A 12,058-nucleotide genomic window follows, 5' to 3' on the forward strand; every position below is an offset into this window, starting at 1 on the left:
GTGATGCATCCGCACCAGTTTCCAACGCATCACTGAAGAAATCATCGCAGCACCTGCCTGCGGCTCGAGAAATCACTGCACGCTGCATCGAGTGCACTGATCCCCGATGTCCTAGATCACCACATGGATTACAACCAAGCCCTGCTGTGTGTGTGCAAGAACCCACGCAATGTCCCGGATCATTGCATCATGTCAAGACTCCAGGTCTGGCGCATTCGCATCACTGGGGGACCCAGGAAGAAAATGATGCATCACCTCCCCAGGTAGTAAGAAACTGATGCATCACCTCCTCTCTGGTAAGGAACCAATCTCCCCTGTGCAGCAGTAAGAAACCGATGCATCACATCCTCGGAGTAAGGAACAGACACATCACCTTCTCTGAGTTTAAGGAACCAACGCATCACCTTCCCTGTGACCCTTTTTGTTTGTGGGCATGAGGCATCAGATGTATTTTGTGTGAAAAGTGTTGAATCTGCAATTTGCTTTGAACTGAACTATTTCTACTATTTAAAAGTCACATTTTTTACTGTATTGTTGATTTTTGTTGGTTTGGTCTTGTTTGGTTTAGACAAAGATTACTTATTTATCTAAACTCGTGTGGTGTCCATTTGTAGTGGTTTCACTGTATTACTGTAATTGTTCACAAATGCTTTGCACACTGCCTCTGAGTAAGCCTGTCTGCTTGTGGCAAGCTACCCAGGGGTGAGCAGGGGTTATTATAGAAGTGTATCCCCCTTACCCTGACTTGAAGCAAGAGTCCCTATTCAGACAAAGATAACTTCCTCTGCCAACTAGATACCGCCATTTATAACACTCCAGTACAGAGATCTTGGCCTAAATCCATATTTTTTTGCTCCCCATGCCATTCCAATTTAGACCCAGCTATATTCAAATCAGTCTACACCAAGTTCCTGTGGGAACAGTCCAGCCCGAACTGCCAAGCCAGGTTCTCCTTGGACTGGAAACAAGCATCCTAGGACCGGTTTCAGGGTTTCACCCCTCATCAGCCAGGCTAGATTGACTCCAGTGGCATGGAGAGCATGAGACCCATGTCTGGGAATACTCGTCCCACTCGGATGACAAATGCGGAAAGAACAATTGATGGACAGAATGCTGAACAATGTTATACTTTCACCCCAGTATAGAGTACTGGGACTAAATGCATTGTTTTTTTTGCTCCCCATGCCATTCCAGTTTAGACCTAGCCATATGCAAATCAGTCTTGACACTGTTCCCCATGGGAACAGACCACAAACTCCCGCTCTATAGACTGCAGGGTCATATATTGTTTTGTACAATACTAAGGAAAACCTTAGAAGTAAGGATTTTCATTCAAAGTTTTTTAACTTGCAGTTCATTTCTGCAGCTACAAAGAAAAACGTATCAGTCTGTACTGCTTCTTGTCTGCTATAGTGGAGCTGGACTCACTAATTACACAGCAGTCCTTAAGAGAAGCCATCTCAGACTCCGAAGTGGCAGCTGCTAAACAAAAATATTGGCTATTTTACCAAATATTGTGTTTTTCCTCTTAGTACTCATACCAATCCTTATTCCTCTCCTTCTCCACTGCCCTTAGGCAGCTCTCATGCACCCTGCTAGTCATATAATGTATTTAAACATGATATGCCAGCCTGATTGCCAGAAAATCTAAAGCTCACACCCCCCCCAATTTTACTGACCGAACAACGCACCTGACCAGAGGATCAAGCACATGTTGATTTAGTGACTTTTGTCGTTCCTCCTGACAAGAATTATGGTTTTTGCCCGAGAAGGATTATCACCCACTCAATCAAAACCTGAATTCTAACAATCCACATTTCTGTAAAAGGCACATTTAATTTAGCGTTTTCTGAAGCGTTTAGGACATCATTCACCATTAAGCGACAGTTCCAATAATTCCCGTTGTTTTTTTTCAAACCACAAAACATTTGTTATTTACACCGGATATAGCCATGTCTAAGCTCAACGATAAGAAAGTGGCCTACTGGGAAAGCCAAACTGAGACTAAACTGTCCTAACAGGAAATACAAATTCTTTGGGCTTCCCCAACCAAGAACATGATATCTCCAGTACTCGCACAAAACAAAATTCTGGATACTACACCAAGCCTACTAGACACCGGCACGCCTGGCATCCGTAGGTCTAAAAGACAATGACACCTGCTGGAACTGCGGATTAGGGAAAGGAGACCTAGAACACCTCATCTTCAGCTGCTCTAAAGTCAAAAATGTTTGGAAGCAGGTGCTAGATTTCACTAACAAAACACTAGGCTGCACCCTTAACCACTTGGATGCTATGGCTCCTCTGGCTCTTCCATGTAATTTCCATTGAAATCAATGGAAACTCCATGACGAGTTACCCTTGTCATTAGCGGCGAAGAGGTTAAGGAGTCATTCGCCACTATAGTGACTGCACACATCTCACAGGAAATTACGAGCGCAGAAGATAAGTACCTTCCTGACTTTCTCCTCACGTCGGCAACAAAAACAGTTTTGACAAACTGGAAGGACACCTCCAAGGCCACCTTCAAAAGCTGGCTCAACTGGGTGATCTTCCTAAGAGGGGCAGACAGGACCACCCTCAGAAACAAGCCAGGTAGACACCACTACAAACTGGACAACCATATGGACACCTTCAAAGCACCATAGGAAAAGCACGTCTCTACATCCATCATGGAAGAAGAGAACAACATATCAGGAAGGCTCCATACCAAACAAAGACACAATTGCTGTATAATAACCAGGGCTAAAGCTCTACTCATCCACTCAACAGATCTGTTTTTTCTGTCTAAACCTACCGCTACCACCAGACGCTTTCTGTTCTATGTTATATGTTATATGTTTGTTTCGTGTTTTTAAGTCATTGACGAGAATTTAACCAAGAATGTGCAATTATATGCCTGTCAGTAGCTGTATTGTGTAGCCTGTAAATAAAAATAAAAATATATTTAAAAAAAAAAAAATAACTTCAGAGCATATTATTTCACGGTTTAAAGCGACGTCTGTTCTGTAGGCCCTTCAGACTGCAGCGTCATATATTGTTTTGTACAATGCTAAGGAAAACCTTAAAAGTAAAGATTTTCATTCAAAATTTTTTAACTTGCAGTTCATTTCTGCAGCTACAAAGAAAAGCTTATCAGTCTGTACTGCCGTTTGTCTGCTATAGTGGAGCTGGACTCGCTAATTACACAGCAGTCCTTGAGAGAAGCCATCTCAGACTCCGAAGTGGCAGCTGCTAAACAAAGGCACCAGCAGGTTCTCGATTATATGCAGGTATGTACGACAATACTAAGTGCTGACCTGCTAAATATGCCTCGTTGCGAAGAGTTTTGTCTAAGTGCACAGTGTGTTTATGATTAAATTATTAGCCTTAACAAGGTGGCTAAGTACATAACATTTTTGCCTCAACATGTAGTTGTTTTAGACAGCCTACTTTCTTTACACAAAATATGCAGATATATGACTCCCAAGAAAAGAACCTAAGAAACACAAATATTTATTCTCTAGCAAGAAATATTCTGAACACCAAAGTTTGAGGATACTGGACTGGCGCTGGCTAATATAGAAATCTATGATTGCATTCAGCATTCATTGTCAAAATAGCCTGATGAGTTTGTACTGTTTTGTGGCTGTTAGCAACTAGAAAACAACACGGATGATGAATATTTAGCTCTGGTCAAACACTCAAATCTGTGCAAAAAAGTTTTTTTTATAATTACATCAAATGCTGATTAGATGTGAAACAAGCAGCTGGGTAAAAATCCAATTATCATATATGTGTATATTTCTTCTGATGGAAAATAGGCACCCTACACTTTGCTTGTGAAAGTAATATTTATTTTGTATATAGCTCAAACTCACCCCAAAGATACCAGAGCGGTTTACATGACCACCAGTTGAGTTACAGACCAACACATTCATTTTGTTAGGAAAGAGAAATGAAGTGATTTGCCCAGAATCACAGGATGTTGTGTCCCTGCCGACTCGAACCCAGTGCCCCTGCTTCGAGGTCGACTGCTCTAGCCGTTAGGCCACATTGTCTCCCTAGGGAGACCACAAAATAGCCATGACAAACCAAATAATTTCAGACATCATTTCTTAGGCACCAAGGTGGTCACACAGGCATAGCATTCTTCCTGGGTGTATTGGAGAGGAGGGGCGGGGGGGTCAATGTTCTGTAATCCAGGTATGTTTCAAAGAGGCAGTTCTTAAGTCCAGTGAGGGGGGAGTGAACAAGTGTAGGGGGATAGTTCCAAGCTTTGGCAGTGAGGTGGGAGAAGGAGCGTCCTCTTAAGTGGCTGTGGTGGGTCTGTGGTGTCGTTTGGAGCATATGTTTGTGGAGGGTTGGTGGAAGATGAGACAGTGGTTCATGTAGTCTGGTCCTTGGTTGTGGATGGCTTTGTATGCGTGGGTCAGGACCTTGAACTGGCTTCTCCTCTGAACGGTGGCCAGTGGATATCTTTGAGGGGATGAGCGACATTTGTCCTTATGGGCAGCTCCAGGATTAGTCTGGCTACTGCATTCTGGATTGTCTGAAGTCTCTTCAGGGTCTCAGTGGATCTACCCGCACAGAGTGCATTGCCATAGTCGAGTCGGTTGATGATGAGGGCCTGCGTCATTGTTTTCTTGGGGCAGCCATCTGAAGATTTTGCTAAGCATGCGGATTGCATGGAAGCAGGCTGAGGCGACAGCATTGACCTGACGTTTCATGGAGAGCTCACTGTCCAGTAGGATGCCAAGTTTGTGGGCATAGTCTTTTGGCCTTGGGGTGGGTCCAAGCTCCACGGGCCACCAGGAGTCATTCCAGAGGGCAGTTTGTCTGCCGAAGATCAGGACTTCCGTTTTTGTCTGTGTTGAGTTTCAGGCAGTTGACTTTTATCATTGTTGCGATGTTCTTCATGCAGTCATGGAAGCTGGTCCTCATCCGGGCAGGGTTTGTGTCTTCAGTGTAGGAGATTATGCTGATGTTGTGTGATCAGACGGTGTCTGTGAGGGGAATCATGCAGAGGGAAGGGCTGAGGGATGACCCATGGGGTACTCCATAGCTTAGGTTGCGAGGTGAAGGGTGGGTGGCGAACTCTCCGGGCGCATCCTTGTGACCTCCATTCTGAATCCATTCTGGTGTAGTCAGTTTGATGAGAGTGTGGTGTCAAACGCTGTGGAGAGATCCTGGAGGATGGTTGCAGCTGACTCTCCTCTATCGAGTAGGGCTCTGATGTAGTCTGTTGCTGCGATCAAGGACATCTCTGTGCTGTGGATGGCTCTAAAGCCTGATTCGGGTGGGTCCAGTAGTGTGTTTATTTCCAGATGGTCGATGAGCTGGAGGATGATGGCCTTCTCCAGGACTTTGGCGGGGAACAGCAGGAGGTAGTGCTGCAGTTCCCTGGGGTCTGCGGATGGGTTTTTGTGGAGGGGTTTAATCTCTGCGTGTTTCCAAGCATCTGGAAATGTGGCTGTAGTTATGGAGGCATTGAGGATGGTGGTGAGCTGGAGGTTGATCTTGTTGCTTCCGAGATTGAAGATCTGGTTGGGCATGGGTCAGTGGGTGCTCCTTGTAGATGGTGTTTATCAAGGGGGTGGTTGCTGGTGGGCTGAATTGTTCCCATCTGGGGATTTGGCTGGTGGCTGTGGTTTATTGGTTGGAGAAGAGGCAGGGGGTTTGGGGTCGAATTGAGGGTGCCCTTTCGTTGTGGAAGTGGTCGTTAAGGATTTGAAGAATTCCTGAGAGGGGGTGATGGCATTTTTTGAAGCTGAAGGGCAGGTAGAGTCTCTTACGATTGTGAAGAGTTCCTTGGTTTAGTTGGTGCTGGTTTCGAGGAGACATGCCACGGCCTCCTTTTTTGTGGTTTTGAGTTGGCGTTGGTAGTCGTTAAAGGCTGTTTTGTAGACTGCTCAGTCGGAGTTGTTCTTTCTGGTTCACTATCTTCTTTACAGTCGTTTACACTTACATTTGGTAGGCTTGAGTTCGGGTTTGTTCATGTTGTCATGTTTGGTAGGTCTGTGTGATTTGGCTGGTTTGATAGGGGCAACTTTCTTTTTTTTTTAGGTTTATATGGCGCTAACTAGAGCCAAAGATATGAGGTATCAGAGTGCTTTACATAGCACCAGTTTCGTTGCATGAGGACTCATTCATTTTTGTTAAGCACTGGGAGATTAAGTGATTTGCCCAGAATCACAGGATGTTGAGCGTCATTGCCGAGACTCGAACCCAGTTCCCCAGCTTCGACGTCGACCGCTCTAGCCGTAAGGCTGCATCCTCTCCCCTTGGTTGGTTGGCCACGTTGGTGATGTAAATGTAAATGTAAATCCAGTACTTGTACCAAGTAAATATACTTTTCTGCATCACTGACAACAGTACAACAAGAGAGACAAAGGCCACTCTAGAAGTGAAGCCCTGTGACTTCAACATTTTTGTCTTAGAGTTAATACATCTGTCAGCAGCTGGTCATGCCAGGGATTTAACCAATAGACAGTGCGGTAGATGGTCCCCTGGCTGCTGCAATGGCAGCATTATTCTAATTGCCACAAAACTGAAAATGCCCATTGTGCCATAACCCTGGCAGGCATGAGGTGAATGATGCACATACTTGTAAGCCATGTTAAAACTCGCTCTTTTCTAACACAGCTTCATCTTTAATCTACTTTTAAAAGAGTTTGGAAAAATATGCAAATCGGTCCAAAGTAGTAGATGCTGCGAATTTGATTTACATTTTAGTATTTTTTAAAGGAAAAAATGAACAGAGACCCTTGCAGAGCAGTGATGTAAATTAGTTCTGAAAGCAGTGTGAAATCCTGACAACTAAGCTTGTGAGGTCTTGTCACCAGCCAAAAGATTTACAGGGATTCACAGTCCTCTACTTTCTAAGGGTTTGCCAGCTATCATTGGCATGTGTTACCTTACTAGTTGCTTGTCGTATCTTCACATGCAGTGCGACTTTTGGAATAAGAACGGCTACCCACAAAACGTGTTTGATGTTTCACACTTAAAATGTATGCAGACTGCACTGCAAGTGGACACCTTCCCTCAGCCCTTGATTTTCAAACAACATTATGCTGCGTTCTCTAACTTATCAGCTTATAATGAGAACAAAACGACAATTTCCAAAAAGCAAAATGCTGTTGGCGTGACCGAGCTACTGTTTCTACTATTACCCTATTAACCACGAGAATTGTAGGATATTTGTTAAAAAGTAATGAGTACTTTATTTCTTTTAATTGATTTTTGTGATGGATTATTGAAGCGTATGTCTTATTAAAGCGTTTAAAATAATTATTGCGTGGATAAAACCACCTGAACTTTGGCTATGTGCACCTCCTCTTCCCACTCACACACACAAACACAAGTCCGAATGTGGCAGGTTTAAAGATCCCAAAAAACCCCTTCATGTCATGTGTTATGTCTTATTTTGGTTAATTTGTTTAAATATTTTTGTTTACAATTCAGTTCCCTCTAGGTTAAACACCTAGGGGCACATGCATCAACCTATTTAGGGAGTGCAAACGGTGCGAATCGGTAAATTCGGCCGTTTGCGCTTCCTAAATAAGTTTTTGGGATGCATGAAACAATTTTTCAAAATTTGCATTTTTTTGCATTTCCTAAAAATGCGAATGCATTTAAGGAATCGCATTTGTGCGATTCCTTAAATGCAATGCATCATATTTTTAAAAAATGTGAATTTTGAAATAGGAAGTGCAAATTAACATGAGGTTGACCCTCGTGTTAATTTGCGAAATTCTTTAAAAAAAAAGCACAAAAATGCATTTTGGAAAGTGTCATGTTACAGACACAAATGTCCTTAGGACATGTGTGTGTGAAACATGCACTTTAAAATACATTTCAGGGGTGCATGGGTGGGTCCTTTGGACCCCCCTCTGCACCCTTGCAATGCATCAACAAATTGCGAATTCCAAAAAATAGAAATGCAAAACTGCATTGATTCCTATGGGCCTCTAGGCCCATAGGAATCAATGTAATGCCATTCCTTAATTGCGATTCGCAATTAAGGAATCGCAAATTCCGAAAATTAAGAAATCCTAAAAAAAATTAGGATTTCTTGATGCATAGGATTTTGCAATTCCTAAATTGCGATTCCTTAATTTTCGCAATTTAGGAAATGCAAATTCCAACAATTATGCATGTGCCCCCTAGGGCCTTATTTATGAAAAGTGACGCATCGCTGCGTGAAAACAGCGATGCGCCACTTTTCACTGCGCACTCCTTGCGACACCAATGATGCGTCATATTTAATGTATGACGCATCATGTCGCAAGGAGTTACAGATACGTCAGTATTTCTGACGTATCTGTAAGCGCAAAAGTGACGCATTGCTGGAGTGTGTCACAAAAGTGACGCAACTCCAGCAATGCGTCCTTTCACATGGGGAAAGCCCCATGTGAAAGGGCTTGCGTCAGTCTTACGCCTGCTGTGAGGCAGGCGCAAGATTTTGACACAACAGCGTTCTAAAAGTGACGCAGCGAAATCTCATAGATTTCACTGCGTCACTATTACAAGGCTTTTTGCGGGGGAACGCCCCCTCTGCATACATTATACCTGACGCAGGTATAATGTGGCGCAGGGGTTTAAAAAGTGACGCATCTACCTAGATGCGTCACTTTTTAAATATGGCGCAACAAGGCGCATGTTTTACGCCGCCGATGCGTCACAAAAAAGTGACGCACCAGCAGCGCAAAACTGACGCAAGGCCTCATAAATGAGGCCCTATAGTTTAGAGAAGAGTGGGCTCAATAAATATTGCTGCTCAAGTGAATCAGATACCTGTGCAGTAACATTCAGATTCAAATGAGGCAGAACAGTGCTGAAACCTGTGTGCCCAAGATGTAGGATTGTGATGCTGCGCTTTCCTCAGCTAAGCATCTGCATAATAGAAAACAGCTGTGCTTAATCTCCTCGATAAATTTTCTCTACCGAAGATTTACAGAAACCTCGATGGCCTAACCACAAACCAGATGAGCCGGTGTGTAGTCGCAGATCTATACAATTGTGAAAGGCACAAGCTACATGTCATGAAGGCCCACATGCATCATTGTTACATTTTGCACTTCCTAATTTGCGAAAAATAAGGAATCGCAAATTAAGAAGTGCAAAATGCTATGCATCATTGTTTTCGGTATTCATTTGGGATTCGGTAAAAATCGCAATTTTTACCGAATCCCAAATGAATACCGAATTCTTAAGTGCATTTTCGCAATTCCTATTGATTCCTATGGGCCAAAAGGCCCATAGGAGTCAATGGGAAGGCATCAGCAAATTGCGAGTGGCACTTTGAACATTTCATGGGTGCAGGGGGGGTCCAAAGGACCCCCCCATGCACCCCTGAAATGTATTTTTCGCATCATGTTTCACACACACATGTCCTAAGGACATGTGTGTGTGAAACATGAATTTAGAAAAAAAAACATTTGCAGCATTTTAAACACTTTTTCCAAATTTACCGAGTGGTTCAACCACTCGGTAAATTTGGCACCCTAATTGCGACTTTGCACTTGTGAAAGTAATGATGCATTGCTTTTAAGAAATCGCACATCTGCGACTTCTTAAAAGCACCCGAAATTTTAGAACTCGCAACAATGTTACGAATTCTAAAATTGCTTCATGCATCCCAAAAAGCACTTTTGCATTCGCAAACGGCCGATTTTAAGTAATCGCACCGTTTGCGACTACAAAAATGCTTGATGCATGTGGGCCGAAGAGAATAGGAACGAAGCAGATACAGTTCATTTCTGGAATGGAAACTTATAGCAGTTGCATGAAAAAAAAATAACAAAGCCAAAAGAGCTGGCTAAAAACTAGTAGTGTCTGGATGCTTCAATCCTTTTTTAGCATCTGTGTTGTATTTTAGATCATATATTAACATCGGTAGTATAGGCAGTCAGGATACATCAACCAATCACATTTTTCATTGCAATTCACAATCCCATGACAGTATAAAGATATGTACCTAGTAATATTGAAAAAAAATTGACATGAGACTTAACACCTTCTGTGAATATGAACATGGTAAAGGAGTGAAGTCTCGCCCTCACCTGTCACGCATCCCTAGCCGTGACAGTGGGTGGGGGAGGGGGAATTCTTTGTGAAAGAGTACATAGTAGCGCAGGTTAAATTAATGCATCGTTCAACCACTCAAGTAGATACCTCTTCATTCTCTGGGGGTCCTGAAGTGTAGTGAGTAAAGCATCCCAATATGCCGCAATGAGGCGCTTTCGTAGGCCCCCTAATTCTTCGCGGCACAACGCAGCTGCCTGTGTCATCCCCCATTGGAAAGTCACCTTCTATCAGATGATCCACGGAGCCAGTAAGAGCACTAGGTTAATGAAATGAGTGTGTTACCCCCTCTTTTTTCACCACCCAGAGGGACACAGCAGCTGGGGACACACAAGAGTATGGTGCAGACCTCCACCCACAATATGCTAGCTGATGGGCAACTCAAAAACATTTGCACCATATCTGCCACTGGGGCCCAACAACAGAGGCACTCCAGAGACGTGTTAGGGTGTATCTTATGAATTTTAGCTTTAAGATCTTGTCCTATTCCATTTCAGTCAATGTACGTCCAATCTCCTCTTCCCAGGGCAGTCATGGGTAACCGAATGGATCATGAGAGCTAGTGGGGATGGCTGTAGTTAGCCAAGTAACCAGTTTTTCCCATGGTGTAGAGGACAAGCATTAGGGGTGCATCACAGGTTCCATAGTAGTAACACCCCGCATGTGCTCTAATGACTACAAAAGGTATGTGTGCACCAAAAAGTGTCCCAGTGGGAGACCGGTCTGTTCTGCCAGAAGATCCAAGGGGATCAGGGCTCCAACATGAAACAAAGCACTTGCTGTGTCCACCTCTGTTGGCTCCAGACCACCAGTCCCTCCCTATCTAGGCTAAAATAAAGTGTACGGAGAGAGCCCAACGGTATCTCCGGAGCATAGTGCACCATTTCAGGCGCAACTCTTAGTGCCCTGCAGGGACTCTTCTATGCTACTTGAACAAGAGAGTTTGAGGCCATAGGAGCACTGCTATTGTAAGAAACAGTTCTTGTACCAGTCTTAACACTCTCTGCCCTGTCCACAACCCTATCTCCGTAAAATGTTGACCAGCCAGACACTTGGTTGGCCATTGTGGTAGCCCCGCTAGGTAGTAGTGTTCAAACACCAAAGCACCTAGTGCTCCCCACTCTGTCGGCAGTTGCAGCTTAGCCAGCGCCACTATATGCTTATTTCCATTCCATACAAGTCTGACCAGTATTGTATTTAGTGTCTCTTAAAGGTGCTATGAGGGACAAGGATTGGCAAATTAGTAAAATAATACAGGAGCCTTAGCAGCCTAACCATTTTTGAGAGTGAGACCTGGCCTCATACCGTCAGAGAGAGGGAGCACCAAAATGTTATCTCTGGTCACAGAGAGGAGATTTCTGTCCCAAGTTGCACTCCAATATGTCCTAAGTTGCGTGATACATATTTATACCCAGGCATCGTAAGGTATAGGGCTCCAACCTAACAGCCTGCTCACCAATTGCTACAGGGCACACAGGACAGTCTGGACATTGTGGAAAAAGACAGGACTTTACCAGTCCACCCCTAAACCCGAGGCAACCTTCAATTCCTCTAGTACGTGCATGATATCACCTATGCCACTAGAAATATCGTTGATGTACACTAGTAGGTCACCTGCATACATTGACACACCATGTGTGACTGCATCAAAAAGCATGCCCCCATCTTGACCAGATTGCAGAAGTTGTTGTGTAAGAGGCTCCACTGCTAATGTAAAAAGCAGTGGGGAGAGGGGACCGCCTTGCCTTGCCGTGTGCCCCTACTCACCCAGACAGACCCAGAAACAACCCGACCAATCTGGACTCTTGCCACAAAGCCATGTGGAGCAATTTTGATAGAGCTGTCGACCTGTGCACGTTTGCACGAACCTCGTGTCCCGCCGCCGGAAGTAGAGAGCCCTGTCAAACCATTTTGGACAGGGAGTTATTTTAAACCTTATTTAATCAACTTTACTGGAGGAGGAACAACCCGATAAGAGGGGTCTTCCTCTATC

At 44.0% G+C, this 12,058-nt stretch overlaps 1 protein-coding gene across 1 annotated transcript in view; it reads left to right on the forward strand.

Annotated features, from left to right (window-relative positions):
• The window catches only part of ANKFN1 (ankyrin repeat and fibronectin type III domain containing 1), a 1,140,330-nt gene that overhangs the window by 893,355 nt on the left and 234,917 nt on the right, over nucleotides 1-12,058 (forward strand). Inside the window, exon 15 of the mRNA XM_086928764.1 lies at nucleotides 3,106-3,272. Within this exon, the coding sequence (XP_086784890.1) occupies nucleotides 3,106-3,272 (167 nt within the window). The remainder of the gene's footprint in view (nucleotides 1-3,105; nucleotides 3,273-12,058) is intronic.

Source organism: Lissotriton vulgaris, chromosome 7, assembly GCF_964263255.1.
Source record: "Lissotriton vulgaris chromosome 7, aLisVul1.2, whole genome shotgun sequence".
In the NCBI taxonomy this organism is placed as follows: domain Eukaryota; kingdom Metazoa; phylum Chordata; class Amphibia; order Caudata; family Salamandridae; genus Lissotriton; species Lissotriton vulgaris.